The following is a 26,959-nucleotide window of genomic DNA, read 5'->3' on the forward strand; positions in this document are numbered from 1 at the left end:
TAGACGTGATTTAGTCTTGACTGAGAAACGTGTTTAATAAATACTGATTTCACTTAAATCGGTCATTGTTGGGCAAAGTTAGAGGTAAGCTAGGCTACTAGCTAATTGCTAACATAGTTCTCCGATTGTCTTAGTCAAAAGCAGTTTAGGTAAAGCTAAGCTAGGCTGCTAGCTAATCACTCACTTCCTGGGACAATAGTTCTCAGATTTCTTAGTCAAAAGCAGTTTAGCCAAAGCCAAGCTAGGCTACTAGCTAATCGCTCACTTCCTGTGAAAATAGTTCTCTGATTGTCTTAGTCAAAAGCAGTTTAGCCTAAGCTAAGCTAAGCTACTAGCTAACAGCTTACTTCCTGTGAAAATAGTTCTCCTATTGTCTTAGTTAAAAGCAGTTTAGCCAAAGCTAGGCTACTAGCTACTCGCTCACTTCCTGTGAAAATAGTTCTCCTATTGTCTAGTCAAAAGCCATTTAGCCAAAGCTAAAGTTAAGCTACTAGCTAATTGCTAACATCCTTTGAAAATTGTTCTATTTTCTTAGTCAAAAGCAGTTTTGCCAAAGCTAAGCTAGGCTACTAGCTAATAGCTAACATCCTTTGGAAATTGTCTTAGTCAAAAGCAGTTTAGCCAAAGCTAAGCTAGGCTACTAGCTAATTGCTAACATCCTTTGGAAATTGTTCTATTGTCTTAGTCAAAAGCAGTTAAGCCAAAGCTAAAGCTAAGCTACTAGCTAATTGCTAACATCCTGTAGTCAGTTGTATCCTGAAAAAAAAAAAATATACAGTATATACCATTGCATTAGATGTACCTTATTTATTTAGATTTATTTATTTACATTTTAATGTTTTTCTTTTTTTGATAACAAAATACTCAAAAATGCAGGGGAAATATAGCAAATAAAAAATTCTCAAAAAAGATTTAGTGAAAGTAAATGTTTTTTATTCAACTTGAAAAAAGGTACAATAAATAGATACAATATAAAAGAAGACATTTCTTAAGAAGAAAATAAAAGAAACGTGTTTGTGTTGATGCGTGTGTGTAGGTGTGTGTTTGTGTTGATGTGTGTGTGTGTGTGTGTGTGTGTACAAGTGTGTGTGATGATGTTAACTCTGATGATCATCATGCATCAGTAAGTAAAGACTTCTGTGACGAGTCGTTTCCAAGTCAAAGATCTTCTTATTCACGTGGGAGACGTTTGGGATACCAAGGAGAACCGGAGCCGGTCCAGGGTTGCGTTCTGATTGGCTGGCGAGCTCCGTCCACCTGCGTTAAGGCCTTTATTGTCGGGTCTTCAGACGGTGGTGACCCTCATCACCACCTCTCGGGTGCTATTGCTGGCGTCTCTGCGCGGCTCCTGCTGCCGCAGGTTGCTGAGGAACTGGAGGATGTTGTAGGGCGAGCGTTGCTCCGGGGCCGGGGCCTCCCGAGGGGCCGCCGCCGCCGCCGCCGCGCCCGCCGGGGCCGACCCCTCAACCCCCGCCACGGTGTAGGTGGAGGCCGACAGCCCGGCCGCCGGCTGGTTGGCGAGAGAGTCCTCGGCCCGGGTCCTGTCCTCGGCGGCCTTCTTCACGTCCAGGCTGTCCACGGCCTTGTCGTAGTTGAGGACCTTCCACTGCTGGTTCACGGCCTGCCAGCGGTTGAAGATGCGGAACACGGACGGACCCTCGTGGATGATGAGCGCTGTGGAGGTCAGAGGTCAGACTTTGACGGGAGCGTCCATGACAACGAGACAAACGATACTTTCTGATGAGTCTCTTTCACAGGTGTCAAAGCGGTCCAGAAAAGGGCCGAGACGGTGCAGGTTTTAGATCCAACCATATAGTTGAACCAATCAGGCGTCTGGATACAGTGATCAATTGATTGTTGCTTGTTTAAGCCGACACCTGATTGGTTAACTCATGTGTGCTTGACTGGTTGGAACAAAAACCTGCACCGTCTCAGCCCTTTACTGGACCAGTTTGACACCCCTGAATCAGAAGTCTACTGTTTGTGTGAGTGTGAGGAAGTATATCAGTGAACATGACGTGTATATATATATACAGTATATATATATATTTGTTTTCAATATAAATAGGAAGTTATCTCAGTGTCATCAGAATATTGAGTTAAACATGTTGAAACTTTTTTTTTTTTTATTGAAATGTCATTAGCTTTTAATTATTTAATTAAATAAGATTATTTAATTAAATAATCTTATTTAATAACATTTATATTGAAAGTTAAATCGGTTTTATCTTTTAAAAACTATATTTAAAAGGATGAAAACATTTTTTACACGTAGATTTTTATCAGAAAAATTCGAAAATACGTTTTATAGATTCAATATTTTTTTAAAATTTGTAGTCTTTTAAATATAAGAATGTTGGTATAATGATGTCACCAGACATTAGCAACAGAGTACCGAGCTACTTTTTTATATTGAACTTAAAACACTACAAATCTAAAAAAAATGTAGTTAAGAAAAAATATTTTTGGATTCCTGAACTTAGAATATCGAACTCTATGTTTAAAAAATATTTGAATATTTTCTAAATGATTGTTTTATTTACAGAAGTAGTTTGATATTTTGAATCTGAGCTACGTGAGCCTCTGTATCATCACATGATCATCTGTGCGTTGCTCTAATTGGCTGAAAGTTTTGATCCAGTAGCTCGGTGCTCTGTTGGTGTTGTCTGGTGACTCTATTATACCAACATTTTTATATTGAATTTAAAAGACTACGAATACAAAATATTGAATTGAAACACTGCATTTTGGATTATATATATAATAATTTGAATTAAAATGTTCACAAGTATGTGTAAAAAAACAAACAAATTCCACATATTTAAGTTAAACAAAAAACAAGTTCAACCTTCCAATATAGAGAATACACAATCCAATTATTTGAAAAAATAATTACAAAAACGAAGTTTGAACATTTGTTAATCTATATTCCATCATGAGACTTTGGTCACGGATCTGCTTCCATACAATCAACTAAATGATCAATTTATGCTTTGAAATTCCCTTCTTTTTTAAAACATTTTGTATAAACACTTTGCAACATACTCTGTACTTGTTCACATGCATTACTTTTATATGTAACTGCATTTCTTTATGTGGTTACCAGCGTACAAAAAACATAAAGCAGCAAAAATGAATCTTCTACTGACGGAGACGGAGTAACTTAACAGTGTTTCTCGGGGATACATTTTGTGGACGGACTCGCTCTGTTTATAAAGGTAAAGGTTCTTAAATTGTCGCGAATTTTTCTGACATTGCAATTGCACTTATCAACACTGGGGGGAGCCAGAAACAAATGTGTTGAAGTGCTACTAGGGCCACTTTAAGCAAATCGATTTCGTACAAATTTGAGATTGTTAGGTTTTATTGCTGCTGCCATCTAGAGGCCTAAAGTTTTAATTACAACACAAAATAAACACTGAAGTTTTAAGTGTTAATTACAAATAAAAACATTGAATTATTTTATGTTAAACAGACTTAATTAAAAGTATAAAAGAAGATACTAAATAACATTTAATTTGAAAACAAAATAAATGCATGTTTTAAAAAAATGGTAAAAGAACAAATATGAGATGTAGTGAAACCAGTGTTGATTGTTAACGTAGTTGTGTTGCATCTACACAACATCTCGAGACGGTAACACAATCAACGACTCCATTAAAGTGCCTGCAGTTCCCCCCTCTGACCAGCAGGTGGATTATTGATGTGTGTTTGCAGTTACGCAACATCGTCCTGGTTTCCTTCAGGTCGACAGTAATAATCTCGTCTCTTTCTATCTCTCCTCACGAAATCTGCTCCTTTTTCTTAACTCTGTCGCTCCGACGGTGACGGAAGATAAAAGAGGAGTCGCTCGCTTTTGAGAGTCGACAGGAGTTAATCTGTGCGAGGAGCTAATGACTCCTTCACCTCCTTCACATCAGTCTCTTCACCTCCTTCACCATCAGTCTCTTCACCTCCTTCACCATCAGTCTCTTCACCTCCTTCACCATCAGTCTCGTCACCTCCTTCACATCAGTCTCTTCACCTCCTTCACCATCAGTCTCTTCACCTCCTTCACCATCAGTCTCTTCACCTCCTTCACATCAGTCTCTTCACCTCCTTCACCATCAGTCTCTTCACCTCCTTCACCATCAGTCTCTTCACCTCCTTCACATCAGTCTCTTCACCTCCTTCACCATCAGTCTCTTCACCTCCTTCACCATCAGTCTCTTCACCTCCTTCACCTCCTTCACCTCCTTCACCATCAGTCTCTTCACCTCCTTCACATCAGTCTCTTCACCTCCTTCACATCAGTCTCTTCACCTCCTTCACATCAGTCTCTTCACCTCCTTCACCATCAGTCTCTTCACCTCCTTCACATCAGTCTCTTCACCTCCTTCACCATCAGTCTTTTCATCTCCTTCACATCAGTCTCTTCACCTCCTTCACCATCAGTCTCTTCACCTCCTTCACCATCAGTCTCTTCTCCTCCTTTACTTTACCTCCTTCACCATCAGTCTCTTCACCTCCTTCACATCAGTCTCTTCACCTCCTTCACATCAGTCTCTTCACCTCCTTCACCATCAGTCTTTTCATCTCCTTCACATCAGTCTCTTCACCTCCTTCACCATCAGTCTCTTCACCTCCTTCACCATCAGTCTCTTCACCTCCTTCACATCAGTCTCTTCACCTCCTTCACCATCAGTCTCTTCACCTCCTTCACCTCCTTCACCATCAGTCTCTTCACCTCCTTCACCATCAGTCTCTTCACCTCCTTCACCATCAGTCTCTTCACCTCCTTCACATCAGTCTCTTCACCTCCTTCACCACCAGTCTCTTCACCTCCTTCACCTCCTTCACCATCAGTCTCTTCACCTCCTTCACATCAGTCTCTTCACCTCCTTCACATCAGTCTCTTCACCTCCTTCACCATCAGTCTTTTCACCTCCTTCACATCAGTCTCTTCACCTCCTTCACCATCAGTCTCTTCACCTCCTTCACCTCCTTCACCATCAGTCTCTTCTCCTCCTTCCCCATCAGTCTCTTCACCTCCTTTACCTCCTTCACCATCAGTCTCTTCACCTCCTTCACATCAGTCTCTTCACCTCCTTCACATCAGTCTCTTCACCTCCTTCACCATCAGTCTCTTCACCTCCTTCACCATCAGTCTCTTCACCTCCTTCACCTCCTTCACCATCAGTCTCTTCTCCTCCTTCCCCATCAGTCTCTTCACCTCCTTTACCTCCTTCACCATCAGTCTCTTCACCTCCTTCACATCAGTCTCTTCACCTCCTTCACATCAGTCTCTTCACCTCCTTCACCATCAGTCTCTTCACCTCCTTCACCATCAGTCTCTTCACCTCCTTCACCATCAGTCTCTTCACCTCTTTCACATCAGTCTCTTCACCTCCTTCACCATCAGTCTCTTCACCTCCTTCACATCAGTCTCTTCACCTCCTTCACCATCAGTCTCTTCACCTCCTTCACCATCAGTCTCTTCACCTCCTTCACCATCAGTCTCTTCACCTTCTTCACATCAGTCTCTTCACCTCCTTCACATCAGTCTCTTCACCTCCTTCACCATCAGTCTCTTCACCTCCTTCACATCAGTCTCTTCACCTCCTTCACCATCAGTCTCTTCACCTCCTTCACCATCAGTCTCTTCACCTCCTTCACCATCAGTCTCTTCACCTCCTTCACCTCCTTCACCATCAGTCTCTTCACCTCCTTCACCATCAGTCTCTTCACCTCCTTCACCATCAGTCTCTTCACCTCCTTCACCATCAGTCTCTTCACCTCCTTCACCATCAGTCTCTTCACCTCCTTCACCATCAGTCTCTTCACCTTCTTCACATCAGTCTCTTCACCTCCTTCACATCAGTCTCTTCACCTCCTTCACCATCAGTCTCTTCACCTCCTTCACATCAGTCTCTTCACCTCCTTCACCATCAGTCTCTTCACCTCCTTCACCATCAGTCTCTTCACCTCCTTCACCATCAGTCTCTTCACCTCCTTCACCTCCTTCACCATCAGTCTCTTCACCTCCTTCACCATCAGTCCCTTCACCTCCTTCACCATCAGTCTCTTCACCTCCTTCACCTCCTTCACCATCAGTCTCTTCACCTCCTTCACCATCAGTCTCTTCACCTCCTTCACCATCCCTCCTTCATTTGAGCTTTTCTTCGCTGTCGCACTCTTAAGCCGAGTGTGTTGTCGACACAACTTATAACAAGTATATCTATCAGTCAAAGTGTAGGATTTAAACACTTGATGTTGAAAATTTGATTTTTTGATTTTTTTTTTTATGAAATGTTTTTTCCACTAATTTCCGTAATGGAATGTTTATTTTTTTCATTTTAATCATATAAATTATTCAATAAATAAGAAATAAATATTAAATTCAATAAAAATGATTATAGCAATTTGTTATTGAATTTAAAAGACTACAAATAACACTTTTTTGAATTATTGGATTGTCAAACTATAAACCTATGTAAAAAAAAATATATATATATATATATATATGTCCAAACATCAGCTTTAAAATCTGCTGGAGTCACTGTATCCTCTCATCCTCAGTCATCGCGAGGAATTTAATTATTTTAATTGATGTAATGAGTGCTGCCGTCTAGTGGCCGGAAGTTAAGTTGCAACAAAAGAACTAAAAAAAACACTGTTGTGTTAATTATTAATAAAATGGTTTATGTTAAACACACTTAATTAAAAGAAAAACCATAAAAGAAGAAAAAAGAAAATTTAATTCTGAAGGCAAAATAAACATTTTTCTTTAAAATAGTAAAAGTAAAATAATTGCGTTATTTAAGTTTTTATAATTCAAAGCAATTTTTTAGTTATTGGAATGTCAAACTATATAACTATGTAAAAAAAACACCAGAAATATGTCCAAACATCAGCTTTAAAAGCTGTAGGAATCACTGTATCCTCTCATCCCCAGTCATCGCAAGGGATATCATTGTTCCTATAACTGCGGAGGACGTAATGACTGCTGCCATCTAGTGGCCGGAAATTTAGTTGCAAAAAAAGAACTAGCAAAACACCGTTGTGTTAATTATAAATAAAATGGTTTATGTTACACACACTTAATTAAAAGTATAAACCATTATAGGAGAAATAGACATGTTTTTAAAAAAGTAGCAAAAGTAAAATGATTGTGTTATTTAAGTTTCTTCTATGTAAAAAATGAATATATTAAGACAATATACAAATGAAATAGTTTTGAGTTCTATTGATGATTAATGAGTTTTTTTCATACAGATTGTATTTTTTATGAATTAGCATTAGCATGTTTTATATTATTATATATTTTTGACACGTGAAGATGTTCAAATACAAAAAAATAATGATCAACCTTTAAATATAGACATTAGAAATATTATAAATAATTAAACATAGTTTAATTAAATGTAAAAAAAAATCTTAAAAAACAACAAAATTTGACTTAAAAATGTAAAGTTTCAAAGTTCACTCTGATGCCACTGATACAGTTCTAGACGTGTGTGTGAAAACTATCAAGCGCTCACCGATGCAGACCACGTCCATGAAGCCGTACATGCCGTAGCAGATCTGGAACAGCAGGTCCTGACGCTGCCAGTGAGCCTGAGGACTGAAGGACGACCAGATGAGCCACGAGATGCTGGCGATCAGGAACACGGAGCCCAGCAGGGCGGCGGCGATCTGGACCTTCTCGATGACCGTCAGCGAGATGGACTGCCACTGCCAGAGTGAAACAACATTCAAATATGGAAGGTGCTGCAAACATAGAAGTTAGAATACATCACGTTTAAATCACATAAAAAGGTAAAATTCTGCTTTCCAGGGGTTTTAGAAAACAACATTTAATAAAGTGTGTGTTAAATAAAAAGTATAGATTTTAACATGCAAATATTCACGTGTTGATTTTTGTGTTGCAAGTATACTTTTGGCCACTAGATGGCTGCACTCGTTACATTCTCTGTAACAAAAGTAGGAATGAAATTCCGTGAGATCCTGGCGTGACTGAGGACGTGAGGATACAGTGATGACTGAGGACGAGAGGATACAGTAATGACTGAGGACGAGAGGATAAAGTGATGACTGAGGACGTGAGGATACAGTGATGACTGAGGACGAGAGGATACATTGATGACTGAGGACGAGAGGATACAGTAATGACTGAGGACGAGAGGATACATTGATGACTGAGGACGAGAGGATACATTGATGACTGAGGACGAGAGGATACAGTAATGACTGAGGACGTGAGGATACAGTGATGACTGAGGATGAGGATACAGTGATGACTGAGGACGAGAGGATACAGTGATGACTGAGAACGAGAGGATACAGTAATGACTGAGAACAAGAGGATACAGTGATGACTGAGGATGAGGATACAGTGATGACTGAGGACGAGAGGATAAAGTGATGACTGAGAACGAGAGGATACAGTGATGACTGAGGACGAGAGGATACAGCGACGACCGAGGTCGAGAGGATACAGTGATTACCGAGGACGAGAGGATACAGTGATGACTGAGGACGAGAGGATAAAGTGATGACTGAGAACGAGAGGATACAGTAATGACTGAGAACAAGAGGATACAGTGATGACTGAGGACGAGAGGATAAAGTGATGACTGAGGACGTGAGGATACCATGATGACTGAGGATGAGGATACAGTGATGACTGAGGACGAGAGGATAAAATGATGACTGAGGACGTGAGGATACAGTGATGACTGAGGATGAGGATACAGTGATGACTGAGGACGAGAGGATAAAGTGATGACTGAGAACGAGGGGATACAGTGATGACTGAGGACGAGAGGATAAAGTGATGACTGAGAACGAGAGGATACAGTGATGACTGAGGACGAGAGGATAAAGTGATGACTGAGAACGAGGGGATACAGTGATGACTGAGGACGAGAGGATAAAGTGATGACTGAGAACGAGAGGATACAGTGATGACTGAGGACGAGAGGATAAAGTGATGACTGAGAACGAGAGGATACAGTAATGACTGAGAACAAGAGGATACAGTGATGACTAGGGAGGAGAGGATATAGTGATGACTGAGAATGAAAGGATACAGTAATGACTGAGAACAAGAGGATACAGTGATGACTGAGAACGAGAGGGTACAGTGATGACTGAGAACTAGAGGATACAGTGATGACTGAGGACGTGAGGATAAAGTGATGACTGAGGACGAGAGGATACAGTGATGACTGAGGACGAGAGGATAAAGTGATGACTGAGGACGAGAGGATACAGTGATGACTGAGGACGAGAGGATACAGTGATGACTGAGGACGAGAGGATAAAGTGATGACTGAGAACGAGAGGATACAGTGATGACTGAGGACGAGAGGATAAAGTGATGACTGAGGACGAGAGGATAAAGTGATGACTGAGAACGAGAGGATACAGTAATGACTGAGAACAAGAGGATACAGTGATGACTAGGGAGGAGAGGGTACAGTGATGACTGAGAACGAGAGGGTACAGTGATGACTGAGGGCGAGAGGATACAGTGATGACTGAGGACGAGAGGATACAGTGATGACCGAGGACGAGAGGATACAGTGACGGCGGAGGACGAGAGGATACAGTGACGGCGGAGGACGAGAGGATACAGTGATGACCGAGGTCGAGAGGATACAGCGACAACCGAGGACGAGAGGATACAGTGATGACTGAGGACGAGAGGATACAGTGATGACCGAGGACGAGAGGATACAGTGATGACCGAGGTCGAGAGGATACAGCGATGACCGAGGATGAGAGGATACAGTGATGACCGAGGACGAGAGGATACAGTGATGACCGAGGTCGAGAGGATACAGCGATGACCGTGGACGAGAGGATACAGTGATGACCGAGGACGAGAGGATACAGTGATGACCGAGGACGAGAGGATACAGTGACGACCGAGGACGAGAGGATACAGTCATGACCGAGGACGAGAGGATACAGTGACGACCGAGGACGAGAGGATACAGTGATGACCGTGGACGAGAGGATACAGTGATGACCGAGGACGAGAGGATACAGTGACGACCGAGGACGAGAGGATACAGTGATGACCGAGGTCGAGAGGATACAGCGATGACCGTGGACGAGAGGATACAGTGATGACTGAGGACGAGAGGATACAGTGATGACCGAGGACGAGAGGATACAGTGACGACCGAGGTCGAGAGGATACAGTGACGACCGAGGACGAGAGGATACAGTGATGACTGAGAACTAGAGGATACAGTGATGACTGAGGGCGAGAGGATACAGGGATGACTGAGTACGAGGATACAGTGATGACTGAGAACAAGAGGATACAGTGATGACTGAGAACGAGAGGGTACAGTGATGACTGAGAGCTAGAGGATACAGTGACGACCGAGAACTAGAGGATACAGTGATGACTGAGGGCGAGAGGATACAGTGATGACCGAGGACGAGAGGATACAGTGACGACCGAGGTCGAGAGGATACAGTGACGACCGAGGACGAGAGGATACAGTGATGACTGAGAACTAGAGGATACAGTGATGACTGAGGGCGAGAGGATACAGTGATGACTGAGTACGAGGATACAGTGATGACTGAGAACAAGAGGATACAGTGATGACTGAGAACGAGAGGGTACAGTGATGACTGAGAGCTAGAGGATACAGTGATGACTGAGAACGAGAGGATACAGTGATGACTGAGGGCGAGAGGATACAGTGATGACCGAGGACGAGAGGATACAGTGATGACCGAGGATGAGAGGATACAGCGACGACCGAGGACGAGAGGATACAGCGACGACCGAGGACGAGAGGATACAGTGATGACTGAGGACGAGAGGATAAAGTGATGACTGAGGACGAGAGGATACAGCGACGACCGAGGACGAGAGGATACAGCGACGACCGAGGACGAGAGGATACAGTGACGATCGAGGACGAGAGGATACAGTGACGGCGGAGGACGAGAGGATACAGTGACGGCGGAGGACGAGAGGATACAGTGATGACCGAGGTCGAGAGGATACAGCGACAACCGAGGACGAGAGGATACAGTGATGACTGAGGACGAGAGGATACAGTGATGACCGAGGACGAGAGGATACAGTGATGACCGAGGTCGAGAGGATACAGCGATGACCGAGGATGAGAGGATACAGTGATGACCGAGGACGAGAGGATACAGTGATGACCGAGGTCGAGAGGATACAGCGATGACCGTGGACGAGAGGATACAGTGATGACCGAGGACGAGAGGATACAGTGATGACCGAGGACGAGAGGATACAGTGATGACCGAGGTCGAGAGGATACAGCGATGACCGTGGACGAGAGGATACAGTGATGACCGAGGACGAGAGGATACAGTGATGACCGAGGACGAGAGGATACAGTGACGACCGAGGACGAGAGGATACAGTGACGACCGAGGACGAGAGGATACAGTGATGACCGTGGACGAGAGGATACAGTGATGACCGAGGACGAGAGGATACAGTGACGACCGAGGACGAGAGGATACAGTGATGACCGAGGTCGAGAGGATACAGCGATGACCGTGGACGAGAGGATACAGTGATGACTGAGGACGAGAGGATACAGTGATGACCGAGGACGAGAGGATACAGTGACGACCGAGGTCGAGAGGATACAGTGACGACCGAGGACGAGAGGATACAGTGATGACTGAGAACTAGAGGATACAGTGATGACTGAGGGCGAGAGGATACAGTGATGACTGAGTACGAGGATACAGTGATGACTGAGAACAAGAGGATACAGTGATGACTGAGAACGAGAGGGTACAGTGATGACTGAGAACGAGAGGATACAGTGACGACCGAGAACTAGAGGATACAGTGATGACCGAGGGCGAGAGGATACAGTGATGACCGAGGACGAGAGGATACAGTGACGACCGAGGTCGAGAGGATACAGTGACGACCGAGGACGAGAGGATACAGTGATGACTGAGAACTAGAGGATACAGTGATGACTGAGGGCGAGAGGATACAGTGATGACTGAGAACAAGAGGATACAGTGATGACTGAGAACAAGAGGATACAGTGATGACTGAGAGCTAGAGGATACAGTGATGACTGAGAACGAGAGGATACAGTGATGACTGAGGGCGAGAGGATACAGTGATGACCGAGGACGAGAGGATACAGTGATGACCGAGGACGAGAGGATACAGCGACGACCGAGGACGAGAGGATACAGCGACGACCGAGGACGAGAGGATACAGCGACGACCGAGGACGAGAGGATACAGCGACGACCGAGGACGAGAGGATACAGTGACGATCGAGGACGAGAGGATACAGTGACGATCGAGGACGAGAGGATACAGCGACGACCGAGGACGAGAGGATACAGTGATGACTGAGGTCGAGAGGATACAGTGACGACCGAGGACGAGAGGGTACAGTGACGACCGAGGACGAGAGGATACAGCGATGACCGTGGACGAGAGGATACAGTGATGACTTTGTGTGGACCTGAGGGTCTCACTGATGTTTGTGTCTCATCAGACTCACCTGCAGTGGGTTCTTGGTGCTGATGGCGATGACCTGGTACTTGTAGTAGCAGAGCTCGCAGGCCCAGGACCCTCGTTCACTGATCCACTTGATGAGGCAGGGGTGGTGGGTGCAGCGCACGGACCCGCTGCAGCGACACGGGCTCAGCAGCTCCCCCTGCAGGAGAGAGAGAAGAACACGCTTTGATGTTGAAGTTTTATTTCTATCGTCGTCGCCCACTCGTGTCCCTCGACTGAATATCAAACACAGCTGAGACGCGACGAAGGCGGTTTTTTAATTGCGTTTAAAACCATAAAGAATTAACGAAGACAAACATTTAGAAGATCAAAGCAAATCTTCACTTGAGTTAAACCGTCCTCGGGGTCTAGTCCTAAATCAAGGATCCAAACTTCTATATTTGCATCGTGGACCGGTTTAAAGTCGGCATTATTTTCACTGTTCGACATGACTGAGGACGAGAGGATAAAGTGATGACTGAGGACGAGAGGATACAGTGATGACTGAGGACGAGAGGATACAGTGATGACTGAGGACGAGAGGATAAAGTGATGACTGAGGACGAGAGGATACAGTGACGACTGAGGACGAGAGGATACAGTGATGAGTGAGGACCAGAGGATAAAGGGATGACTGAGGACCAGAGGATAAAGTGATGACTGAGGACGAGAGGATACAGTGATGAGTGAGGACCAGAGGATAAAGTGATGACTGAGGACGAGAGGATACAATGATGACTGAGGACGAGAGGATACAGTGATGACTGAGGACGAGAGGATACAGTGATGACTGAGGACGAGAGGATACGGTGCTGACTGAAGACGTGATGATACAGTGATGACTGAGGACGAGAGGATACAGTGATCACTGAGGACGAGAGGATACAGTGATGACTAAGGACGAGAGGATAAAGTGATGACTGAGGACTAGAGGACAGAGTGATGACTGAGGACGAGAGGATACAGTGATGACTGAGGACGAGAGGATAAAGTGATGACTGAGGGCGAGAGGATACAGTGATGACTGAGGACGAGAGGATACAATGATGACTGAGGACGAGAGGATACAGTGATGACTGAGGACGAGAGGATACAGTGACGACTGAGGACGAGAGGCTACAGTGATGACTAAGAACGAGAGGATACAGTGATGACTGAGAACGAGAGGATACAGTGATGACTAAGAACGAGAGGATACAGTGATGACTGAGAACGAGAGGATACAGTGATGACTGAGAACGAGAGGATACAGTGATGACTGAGAACGAGAGGATACAGTGATGACCGAGAACGAGAGGATACAGTGATGACCGAGAACGAGAGGATACAGTGATGACTGAGAACGAGAGGATACAGTGATGACTGAGAACGAGAGGATACAGTGATGACTGAGAACGAGAGGATACAGTGATGACTGAGAACGAGAGGATACAGTGATGACCGAGAACAAGAGGTCACGTAAGACTTTGAAATTCGTATTCTAATCATTTAAAAATAATTTTTCTAAATATTCTTAATTTTTTTTATTTTTGTCTCTGCATCACATGATTGGCTAAAGGTTTGATCGAGTAGCTCTGTGTTCTTCTAGTAATGTCTGGTGGCTATGTCAACATTTAATAATTACTTATTATAACGTAAACCAATATAAACTTTTTACTCTTTTAATTAAAATATCAATGAAAAGAACCTTTGACTCACGTCCAAGACATTTTCTTTTTTTCAGTGACACGAGAATTAAAATCCCAGAAAGACTTGAAATGATTTCCCGGCGCTGACACGTCGTGACAGACGCTCGACGCGAGGCCAGAAGATACGAGGAGCACGAGGTGCAGATGGTCGAGGTGGGAGTTCTGGCAGCAGCTTCAGAACATCGTCCGCTGAGACTCGGACCTCACGTGGAGATGAGATCTCAGCCAAGAAACCTGGACCGGATCAGATCCACCGGAACCGTTACGTTTATAAGTTCCTTTAAACTTGTATTTTTCATTCAGAATATTTGAATATTTGTCTTGGAAATACTTCACACTGTGTATCAACAGCTTCATCATCTCTCAGGATCGTTTAAATCGATATTTATCTTTGTTTCTGGAAGAATTCACAAGATCGTCCTTTTAAAATGACCGTTGACGACTGTCCCAGCTAGCTAGGGTGAGTGGCGGGTTATCATTTCTGTGTTGAAAGTTCGTTTTTTAATTGGTGTTATAATCATAATAATTCAAATTATTAAATGATACATGTTTTAAATTTAATTTAAAAGACTACAAATTAAAAAGTGTTAAATTAACAACATTCATTTTTGAATTATTGGAATTAAAATGTAAAACTATGTGTAAAAAAAAACAAAAAACAAATTCAACCTTTTAACATAAAAAGTTTCTTAAACACACAGTACATTTTCATCCAAATATTTAGATATTTCTGGTGTAATAAGAGTATTTTTAATAACTCCATGCATGAACAGCATGAATTCATCATATAACATCAATATTTATGTTCATTAAGCATATTTATAAATTCATCCTTTTTTAAAAAAAAATCCCAGCTAGTAAGGGTGAGAAGCAGGTTATAACCCATAAAAAAAACAATTGTTGGGCCAAAATCTTTTATTAATTAATTTTAATCCAAAGAAAAATGTAAGAAAAGATTTGTTTTTTATTAGGTGATGTTGAACCAACAAAAAGGTTGTGGGTTTGAATCCTCCTATTCTAGGATTAGGTTGAAACTTTTCTCCCACTTGGTGGAGTTTATAGTTGTGTTATTACTTATTACTGCATGTGTTCGTGTCATTTAAACTATTGTAAGAGTTTATTTTCATGTCTAAACCAGAAGGATCGTCTCGCCTGCAGTTCATACTAAACTCTGCAGCCAGAATTCTGAGCCGCTCTAGTAGAAGAACTCACATTTCTCCTTCAAACTCTTCACTGGCTGCTCTAGTAGAAGAACTCACATTTATCCTTCAAACTCTTCACTGGCTGCTCTAGTAGAAGAACTCACATTTCTCCTTCAAACTCTTCACTGGCCGCTCTAGTAGAAGAACTCACATTTCTCCTTCAAACTCTTCACTGGCTGCTCTAGTAGAAGAACTCACATTTCTCCTTCAAACTCGTCACTGGCTGCTCTAGTAGAAGAACTCACATTTCTCCTTCAAACTCTTCACTGGCTGCTCTAGTAGAAGAACTCACATTTCTCCTTCAAACTCTTCACTGGCTGCTCTAATAGAAGAACTCACATTTCTCCTTCAAACTCTTCACTGGCTGCTCTAGTAGAAGAACTCACATTTCTCCTTCAAACTCTTCACTGGCTGCTCTAGTAGAAGAACTCACATTTCTCCTTCAAACTCTTCACTGGCTGCTCTAGTAGAAGAACTCACATTTCTCCTTCAAACTCTTCACTGGCTGCTCTAGTAGAAGAACTCACATTTCTCCTTCAAACTCTTCACTGGCTGCCAGTTTCTTTCAGGATCATTTTAAAATTCTGGTCTTTAATAAATGATGAACAAAAGGATGAAAAGAGCGAGTGAATGAAGGAACAGTGGATACTGAGGAGATATAACAGTATAAAAGTAGTATGATATGGAATCTTCAGATGTTTAATTCAGGTCATGATCCAACAGTTTATATTTAGAAGTGTCTCTTAATCAACTCGCAGCTCGTGAGGTTGATTTTTCAACTAGACCTTTGTGGATTGAAAGTGTTTGCACAGCAGCAGAAAGTCTGCTCGGTGTGACCTTTCGTGAGAATTTGACCTGAATTTTTATAAAAACATAAAAACGTTAATTCCCAAAAATAAAAGTTTTGTCTAAAATGTTTCGTTTTACATTGATTTATTTTTTAACACATTTTCCGCCTTTCTTTTAAAAATTTCTCCCCAAAATAAAAAATATATATTATATTATACAAATATTATACGTGGTCCAAACACTCTTTAAATCTATATATTGTTATTCTAATTTAACTCTTATTTTCATTCATTTTCTACCGCTTTATCCCTTACTGGGGTAAGTTCCATATTACATCTACAGACGTGTGTCAGAATTTAACATTTGAAATGTTCATTTATTGAAATACTGTATAGGTTTACATGGACATTCAATTATTAGAAAGGTCGATTGAAAATGTATGAAAGGTTGAATGGGTTTTTATAGAATGATTAAATTAAATAGTTTCTATGAAATACAAACACGTAGAAAATGATTAAATTTAGATGTATTATTCCACTGCTGTTTTAGTAAAAAAAAAAATTATTTATTACATGCATTTTTGTACCAACTAATTCATAATTAATCTAATAATTTGGATTATATAATTCATGCATTTGTGTCGACTATTGTAACAGTTTATTTTGTGTCTAAACAAGAAGGATCGTCTCGCCTGCAGTTCATACTAAACTCTGCAGCCAGAATTCTGAGCCGCTCTAGTAGAAGAACTCACATTTCTCCTTCAAACTCTTCACTGGCCGCTCTAGTAGAAGAACTCACATTTCTCCTTCAAACTCTTCACTGGCTGCTCTAGTAGAAGAACTCACATTTCTCCTTCAAACTCTTCACTGGCCGCTCTAGTAGAAGAACTCACATTTCTCCTTCAAACTCTTCACTGGCTGCTCTAGTAGAAGAACTCACATTTCTCCTTCAAACTCTTCACTGGCTGCTCTAGTAGAAGAACTCACATTTCTCCTTCAAACTCTTCACTGGCTGCTCTAGTAGAAGAACTCACATTTCTCCTTCAAACTCTTCACTGGCTGCTCTAGTAGAAGAACTCACATTTCTCCTTCAAACTCTTCACTGGCTGCTCTAGTAGAAGAACTCACATTTCTCCTTCAAACTCTTCACTGGCTGCTCTAGTAGAAGAACTCACATTTCTCCTTCAAACTCTTCACTGGCTGCTCTAGTAGAAGAACTCACATTTCTCCTTCAAACTCTTCACTGGCTGCCAGTTTCTTTCAGGATCATTTTAAAATTCTGGTCTTTAATAAATGATGAACAAAAGGATGAAAAGAGCGAGTGAATGAAGGAACAGTGGATACTGAGGAGATATAACAGTATAAAAGTAGTATGATATGGAATCTTCAGATGTTTAATTCAGGTCATGATCCAACAGTTTATATTTAGAAGTGTCTCTTAATCAACTCGCAGCTCGTGAGGTTGATTTTTCAACTAGACCTTTGTGGATTGAAAGTGTTTGCACAGCAGCAGAAAGTCTGCTCGGTGTGACCTTTCGTGAGAATTTGACCTGAATTTTTATAAAAACATAAAAACGTTAATTCCCAAAAATAAAAGTTTTCTCTAAAATGTTTCGTTTTAAATTGATTTATTTTTTAACACATTTTCCGCCTTTCTTTTAAAAATTTCTCCCCAAAATAAAAAATATATATTATATTATACAAATATTATACGTGGTCCAAACACTCTTTAAATCTATATATTGTTATTTTAATTTAACTCTTTTTTCATTCATTTTCTACCGCTTTATCCCTTACTGGGGTCGCAGGGAGACTGGAACTATCCCAGTATCATAGGGCGAGAGGCAGGGGACACCCTGGACAGGACGCCAGTCTGTCTCAGGACACACTAAGACAGACAACCATTCACACACACACTCATACCTACGGACAATTTCCCCAAGTTCTCAATCAACCTCTGTATGTTTTTGGACTGTGGGAGGAAACCGGAGTGTCCGGAGTAAACCCACACAACACAGGGAGAACAAACACAAGTCACAATTTAAGAAATACTTTATAATAGTTGTTACAGCATAAAATCAACACATTAAAATAAGAGTGAGAATAAAAAGAGGTCTACGTCTATATATTGTATGTTGTATTGTTATACTGTGTATATATATATATATATGTATCCTGGTTCTTTATCATGTAAACTTTTCCAAAGACTATTCCACGTGTGAACCAAGATCCAGGCGCAACTTCATTTTATCAACGCAAGGTGACCCTGAGATAACAAGGGATACCACAAACACATTTGTTTTTTGGGCCTGAGGGTCACCTTGACCCCCAGACAGCACCAAGTATACCACAAACACATTTGTTTTCAGGCCTTCGGCTCACCTTGACCCTGAGATAACACAAGGGATACCACAAACACATTTGTTTTTTGGGCCTGCGTGTCACCTTGACCCTAAGATAACACAAGGGATACCACAGACACATTCGTTTTATGGGCCTGCGGGTCACGTTGACCCTGAGATAACACAAGAATTACCACAAACACATTGGTTTTCCGGCATTCGGGTCACCTTGATCCTGAGATAACAGAAAGGGATACCACAAATACATTTGTTTTTTTTGACGGCGTGAGATCGAGTCTCATCGACCCCCTGGTGTTTGTTAAGGAAGGGTCGGAGGTCGTCAGGACCGGGAACACTTGTGTTTTAATGACAAACGAACTGTCCTGGTTTCATTTCTACACAACGACTGGATTTTAGTGTTTGGTTTAAACTCTGCCCAGAGTTAATATCTACACTCTTCATATCTTACATTTTTTTTAAAGCCGTGTCTCTTATCAAGGTCGTGGGAGTCAATTACATGTTAATTGTAAATTTAACATGTAATAATATTAACGGTGTTTGTTCATTTTTGTGTTGCAATTAAACTTCAGGCCTCTAGATGGCAGCAGTCGTTTACGTCCGCAGCTAAAGAAAGAGTGATGACTGAGGATGAGAGGATACAGTGGTGAGTGAGAACAAGGGGATTCAGTGATGACTGAGGATGAGAGATACATGATGAGAGGATACAGTGAGTCCAGCAGCTTTTAAAGCTGATGTTTGGACATATTTTGGTTTGAAAACAAATAAAAGTAGTTACGACTTCGTCAAGAGTCATGTGGTCTGAAAATACTACAACACCAGAGTCAAGTACTGGACAATACTACACATATATACGTGTTACTACAGTATCACAACACCAGAGTCAAGTACTGGACAATACTACACATATATACTTGTTACTACACTATCACAACACCAGAGTCAAGTACTGGACAATACTACACTTATATCCTTGTTACTACACTATCACAACACCAGAGTCAAGTCCTGGACAATACTACACATATATCCTTGTTACCACACTATCACAACACCAGAGTCAAGTACTGGACAATACTACACATATATACTTGTTACTACACTATCACAACACCAGAGTCAAGTACTGGACAATACTACACATATATACTTGTTACTACACTATCACAACACCAGAGTCAAGTACTGGACAATACTACACATATATACTTGTTACTACACTATCGCAACAGCAGAGTCAAGTACTGGACAATACTACACATATATCCTTGTTACCACACTATCACAACACCAGAGTCAAGTACTGGACAATACTACACATATATACTTGTTACTACACTATCACAACACCAGAGTCAAGTACTGGACAATACTACATATATATACTTGTTACTACACTATCACAACACCAGAGTCAAGTACTGGACAATACTACACATATATACTTGTTACTACACTATCGCAACACCAGAGTCAAGTACTGGACAATACTACACATATATACTTGTTACTACACTATCACAACACCAGAGTCAAGTACTGGACAATACTACACATATATCCTTGTTACTACACTATCACAACACCAGAGTCAAGTACTGGACAATACTACACATATATACTTGTTACTACACTATCACAACACCAGAGTCAAGTACTGGACAATACTACACATATATACTTGTTACTACACTATCACTAAATATCGTATCTACAGACTGAACAGGTTGTCATTACGCTGCAGGACACACAAGAGACACACAAGAGACACACAAGAGACACACAACCAATCAAACACACTCTCATACTTGTGGAAGGTTCTCAAACAACCTCTGTATGTTTCTTTGGACTCTGGGACTGTGGGAGTACCCGGAGGAAAACCTGCAAAAGCAAAAACGTACAAACTCCACAATCAAATAAAAATAGGTGATAATCTAAAGAAGTAAACGACTCATCAAGTTACTAAATGTAAAATAGTTTCTTATTCATCATGGACTTCATGTCGGCCATATTGACTCTCCTGGTGATCGATCATGTGATCATCGACTCATCGACCCCCTGAGGTTCTCGTCGCTCAACTTTATGGCTTCGAACCTTCTGTGTTTTATCGTCTCCGGGAGGCGAGCGTCAGACGCCGCGGACTTTATAGAGTCGTCGCCGTAACGGCTTCCTTATCGTCGTGTCCGTCTGGACTGGATCGACAAGTGGCTCATCGTTTCTTTCACTTCCTCTCATCCTCACTCTTTCACTTCCTCTCATCCTCACTCTTTCACTTCTTGTCATCCTCGCTCTTTCGCTTCCTCTCATCCTTACTCTTTCACTTCCTCTCATCCTCACTCTTTCACTTCCTGTCATCCTCACTCTTTCGCTTCCTCTCACCCTCACTCTTTCACTTCCTCTCATCCTCACTCTTTCACTTCTTGTCATCCTCGCTCTTTCGCTTCCTCTCATCCTCACTCTTTCACTTCCTGTCATCCTCACTCTTTCACTTCCTGTCATCCTCGCTCTTTCACTTTCTGTCATCCTCGCTCTTTCACTTCCTGTCATCCTCACTCTTTCACTTCCTGTCATCCTCACTCTTTCGCTTCCTGTCATCCTCACTCTTTTGCTTCCTCTCATCCTCACTCTTTCACTTCCTCTCATTCTCACTCTTTCACGTCCTCTCATCCTCACTCTTTCACTTCCTGTCATCCTCACTCTTTCGCTTCCTCTCATCCTCACTCTTTCACTTCCTCTCATCCTCACTCTTTCACTTCCTCTAATCCTCACTCTTTCACTTCCTGTCATCCTCACTCTTTCGCTTCCTCTCATCCTCACTCTTTCACTTCCTGTCATCCTCACTCTTTCGCTTCCTCTCATCCTCACTCTTTCACTTCCTGTCATCCTCACTCTTTCACTTCCTCTCATCCTCACTCTTTCACTTCCTCTTATCCTCACTCTTTCGCTTCCTCTCATCCTCACTCTTTCACTTCCTCTAATCCTCACTCTTTCGCTTCCTCTCATCCTCACTCTTTCACTTCCTCTCATCCTCACTCTTTCACTTCCTCTCATCCTCACTCTTTCACTTCCATTCATCATCAGAACCAACGTCTTGACCACGGACAGTAACATTTAAGGTATTTGGACAAACAACATCGTAAACGAGGCGTCGTCCAAGTAACGCCGACCTCAACAGCTCCCATGATGCTTTGCCGCCCAGCCGACCAATCACAGTTGTCGATCACTTTTGACACAGCGACATAGACGCACATTTTTCGATACAGCATCATCGGCATCGCTGAACAGAGCAGTGTGTAGAAAGGCATCATGGGAGTTCAAGTTTTGTTGGCACCATCAGTACGGTGGGATGTGTAGTGAGTGAGTTCTCTGGTTGTGTTGGCGTTTTTCTGCTCGTTTGAAACATTGACAACGATATTCGTGACTGCAGTTTTATATGAGACTAAAGTATTTAATACTACTTCTTTAAGTACTTGAGGTTATGACTTGAATAAACTATAACTTTATAATCCAGGACCAGTTGAATATCACGATACATTTCCACGTACTTAAGACTTAAAAACAGCAAAAACAATATAGTTTCACAGCCAAAAAACACACATTTTTAGTGCATAAAACACTAAATATTGACAAAACACTGAATGAAACTCAGCAACACTATTTTCAAGCTGGTAACAAATGTGTCGCGGACCCGGTCCTGGGGCCACAAGCCCGAGTGGTTTATATATGACATGATTTAAAAAATGTCCTCATAACTCTTTCAGGTCCCATAATGCATTGCCAATATTTGTGTTATCCAAAGAAATCAGATTTCAAGAATTTAAAGAGTTTTGACACATATTTCACTTTATTATTAATATATAGTAATAAATCATATTTTCACTAATCTTTTATTTTATTCACATTATTAATTAACATCTGTATATTGTTATTGTGTATACTTATATTTCTATATACTGTACATTTAAAAATATATATATTTGTATTACTTGTGACTAATTATGCAATATTCGCTTCATTTGTGCAATAAAATGTTGGTTTTTTTAGGTTTACTGATACTTTATAACCCTGTACTGTATATTGTATTTTATAAAATATAATATAATATTTTGTTTTTATATTGATTTTCAATATATACAGTATATATAAATAAAAAAAACTTTTAAACTTTAATACACGTTTTCTGATTCGGATTTGTAGTTCCCAGAGTTAATAATTGCTATTTTCATAAATGATTCCAGTTACAAGTTTCGCATTAAACAATTTTCTAAACGTGACACTCAAAATTGTCAACACAAGTTTGTGTTTTAACTATATTATTACTATGTTGTTACTATATTATCTGGTGAATATTAACACATCGATCAATAGATTCATTCAATGACTACATTCACCTCACACTGAAATTCACGTCATGTATTAGTAATAGTATATTTTAATTAAAGTTTAAATCTATAAAAAAAAAAGGTTCCCAACACCTGTGTTGCCCGCGGGTCGTGGCCAGTCTTAGAGCCGGCCCTGTGCGGCAGCCATTGACGCGCGTCAAACACCTGAATAAAAGAATCTTTTAACTCACCTGTTCCGGTCCCTGGAAGCAGATCCTGCACACGGGCGTCCTGACCCCGCTCTCGCTGTAACTGGTGAGGGAGAACCTTTCTTCGGGTTTTCCCTTCGAGCGCTCCTCGGCGGAGGTGCCGCAGCCGCGCGGCGGATCTGCCGCATCCGCGCAGGGCGCTGCCGCTTCTGCCGCGTCTGCCGCGTCTGCCGCCGCTGCCGCGTCGCCCTGCTCACCGGCACGAGTCAGCGTGTTGTTGTTGTCGGGGTCTGGGCCTCCTGCTGCCGCCTCCAGGGTCTCGGAGGCTGGACGGCTCATGAGGTGGGGCGGGGGCCTCCGCAGGAGCCGCCTCAGGTCACACAGGACGCAGCAGCGGTTCTTCAGCATCACCCCTGGAGCGGATCCTGTGTCTGGAGATCCAACAGTTCACCCTGAGCCCGGAGGAGAGGAGGTCCAGAGAGTCACTGTCCGTCCATGCAAACAAGTGTCTGAAGCCATTAAATCAATCTTTGAAAAAATAAAAGTGAATCTGGATCAACGATCTTGGACCGAACCGTCCGGACCGAACCCACAGAAATCCACTGAACACAGATGTTTCTCGAGGAGGACCAGCAGACGTCAGGATCCATCTTCAGGAGGAGGAAACCCGTGAGTCTATACCTGGAGATGACCCCCCTCCTCCCTCACCCCCTCCTCCTCCCTCCTAAACTCTCAGGTGCGCGTCAATCTCGCGCCGTTTTTTCCCGCGACCGGTTCGGAACCGACTGGTACTCGATCCATGATGACTGACGACTAGCCGGACCCGTCCCGTCTTACGGACGGGAGCATGTTCGGAGCATGATGATCCTCCTGCGACTGAGTCTGCGCCGCAGCAGCCTCAGCACCGGGGTCGCCGGGACAAGATTCACGTCATCACCCCCCCCCCCCTCGCTGTGATTGGTTGGAGCTTCCGCTTCACACGTGACGTCATGATCGAACACTAGACACATCCAAAGATGTGGATTTTATCGAGTGGATAAAAATAAATAAATAAAGATTTCAACGCTTTTTTAAAATCTTGACTCGACGCTTTTCTATATGTTTATCATTGTTTTAAAACATTTAATGGTTACATTTAACATTTCAAACGTTTATTTATTTATGTAAATGAAAATTTCATACATTACCATTTAAATAATGACCATAGAATTCGTTTTTATTAATTCATTAATTAAATACTTGTTATACATTGTTCTCAACACTGGCAATAAAAGTGTCTGAATCTGATATTAAAACATTTTTCAACTGTATTACATTATTTAATTGAAAAAAAAAAGTATTTTCCCCAATAATTAAAACAAAAGTTTTTATTTGGTAGACTATATATATATATATATATATAATATATATATATATACAGTATATATATATCTATATATAGATATATATATATGTATATATAATGTAAAAATACTATTAATCATATTTTCTAAGGCTAAGAATGAAAATAATATTGAATTAAATAAATGTTTTTTTCTCCAATTATTGCTATAAGCATAACAAACTCAACATTTGTATTATACAAACATTTTGTTATTGAATTTAAACAGCTATGAATTAAAAGTATATTGAATTTAGATTTTTTTATTATTATTATTGGGATAAGAATATCAAACTCCATGTGTGAAAAAAACTGAATTATTAAAGGTCACCTAATGTGTTGATTTAAGTGTGTCTTAAATTGTTCTAGGACCTCTATTATAATCTGTTATACTCTATTATACTCAACAGCTTCATTTAATAAAGATATTTACATTAGAAAATACGCTTAAGCCCCGCCCACTTAAAATGCGCTGTTTTGGCTGAGACGAAATCTCATCCAAGCAACCACGCCCACTCTGCTCTGATTGGTCACAAAAACACGAGTTCAATTCAAGGACTCAAGTAAATTTCAAACTCAACCCTGAAACTCCCGTTTTGTACATTAAAAGTGAATAATAAAAAATAAGGTTTGCTGCTTAATGTACACGTTATAAAAACACCTAAAGGCAGAAGTAACTCTCACCATGTTTACATTAATATTTATTTAGTTTAATAACATGTAGGTTCTTAACTGATTTAGGGCTTCTAGGGGAGGACACCTGCACCAGAGTGATGTCAGAATGTATAATTTAAACCGAGAGAGATCTCGTTTGGTGAGTTTTCAGACAAGAACTTTATTAAGTAATAACTTCAAAATGGAGCAACGTCATGATGAATGAACTACTGCATTTTGAAGACTTCAACATTTACAACATGTGAATAGGTGAGTTGGGTTTTCACATTAGGTGAACTTAAATGTTGGCATTTTTAAACTATAATTTTAATATTTATTTTAAACGAATGAATGAATTAAACATTTGAATTAGGTGTTGGCACAATAAACAACAATATTTTATATTGAATTTAAATGACTATGAATTAAAAACAAAATTGAATTTAGACATTTTATATCACCATTGAACTTATAATATTAATTTAAAAAAAATTAAAAATAATTCTTACTTGAACTTCTCAACCACTTCCATCGTAAAAATGATAAACAAATAAATAATATCAAAAGCAAATAATTGAACCAGTCTGATACATTTTAAGGTCATTAAGTTGTTTTTTAAAAAGTATATATTATTGTTTGTTTTGATAGATACCTGCAGAAGTGACTGTTTGTTTGTCCATAGAAGCCTTTACTTCATGTTAGATGAACCTGACACTGATGTACACTTTTATAAACCAACCTCGACTCTAGTATGTCTTAGATCTTGTGACTCGTGACTATATTAGCCAATTACAGGTCAGAGCACATAGAATTAAACACGCTTAACCTCTTCAGTACGATTGAATGAACTCAACTTAAACTAAGGTTGTGTATTTTACCCTGGATTGTATTGATCATTTTATAAGAACCAATTGTCTGAGCTTTTGTCACCTGAACGATATAAATTAAATTCTTAACTGCCACAATAACAAAAGTATAATAATACAATAATAATTCTGTTTTTGTTGATTATAACCTGCCTTTGTCTCGCCAGAAAGCACCCAATGATTTGTTTTTTAAAAAAGGAAACAACTTGTTGATAAATATACAGTATGTATATATATATATATACTCACAAATCTGATGCAGTCCTCCACTGATAACTCCTGCTCTTCTTCTCTTTCTTCTTCTTCTTCCTCTTCTCTTTAGATCACTGTGTTCCCACCAGTTGAAAATCGTGACCATCGTTGCTCTAATTTATAACAACTGTTGCTGTTTGTTTTGACACCTTGTCTTTAATCTAAACCCTAGTGATGCATTTCATCCTTTTGAATCGATCAGAGCGTGAAACACATTCATATCCTGTCATTTCAAGAGACAAAAGCAGCTTTAAAAGAGTCAACAGTGAGGTATCCCTTAGCGACGGCTGTAGAGAAATAAACAAACAAATGTTTACGTGTCAACAACTATATGTCCTTATATTAAAGTCAAAACAATCATACCTACAAGGTTGAAAAAGTGAAAAGCTCTGATTATTATTACGTTTAACCTCATTCTTCAACAATTCTCTCATATAATAATAATAATATAAAAATAAGAAAACATATATCTTATCAATGCCACTTGTGAAATACTCAACAAAAGTAATTCTTATTGCTTTAAAATGTTTTAAATCATTTTTTTTCCTTCTCATTATTAAAGCAAATTAAGGGTACATTGAATGTTCATCTTAATATTAAATTAGTTTTGAGTTACTTTTATTGGTTACGTGATATCAGTAATTTAGACAAAACCTTTTTCGTTCCCCTTACAACACATGGTTGTTATTGTACGTCACTTCCTGCGCGGCA

General features: G+C 40.8%; 1 protein-coding gene across 2 annotated transcripts; it reads right to left on the reverse strand.

Moving 5' to 3' along the window:
* Window positions 1–911: 911 nt before the first annotated feature.
* On the reverse strand, window positions 912–26,378 carry LOC148068054 (E3 ubiquitin-protein ligase MARCHF4-like). 2 transcript variants are annotated; one of them, XM_087804496.1, is made up of 5 exons: window positions 26,246–26,378; window positions 23,138–23,547; window positions 12,531–12,686; window positions 7,521–7,713; window positions 912–1,674 (listed from the first exon to the last, which is right to left on the reverse strand). In XM_087804496.1, the coding sequence occupies exons 2-5, from the start codon at window positions 23,501–23,503 to the stop codon at window positions 1,286–1,288; spliced, it is 1,104 nt and encodes a 367-aa protein (XP_087660622.1). In that variant the 5' UTR covers window positions 23,504–23,547; window positions 26,246–26,378; the 3' UTR covers window positions 912–1,285. The 2 variants fall into 2 exon arrangements, with proteins under 2 accessions (XP_087660622.1, XP_087660621.1); XM_087804495.1 differs by lacking the exon at window positions 26,246–26,378 and adding an exon at window positions 25,783–25,801.
* Window positions 26,379–26,959: the final 581 nt, after the last annotated feature.

This window comes from Callionymus lyra, chromosome 12 (assembly GCF_982586985.1).
Source record: "Callionymus lyra chromosome 12, fCalLyr1.hap1.1, whole genome shotgun sequence".
Classification (NCBI taxonomy): Eukaryota; Metazoa; Chordata; class Actinopteri; order Syngnathiformes; family Callionymidae; genus Callionymus; species Callionymus lyra.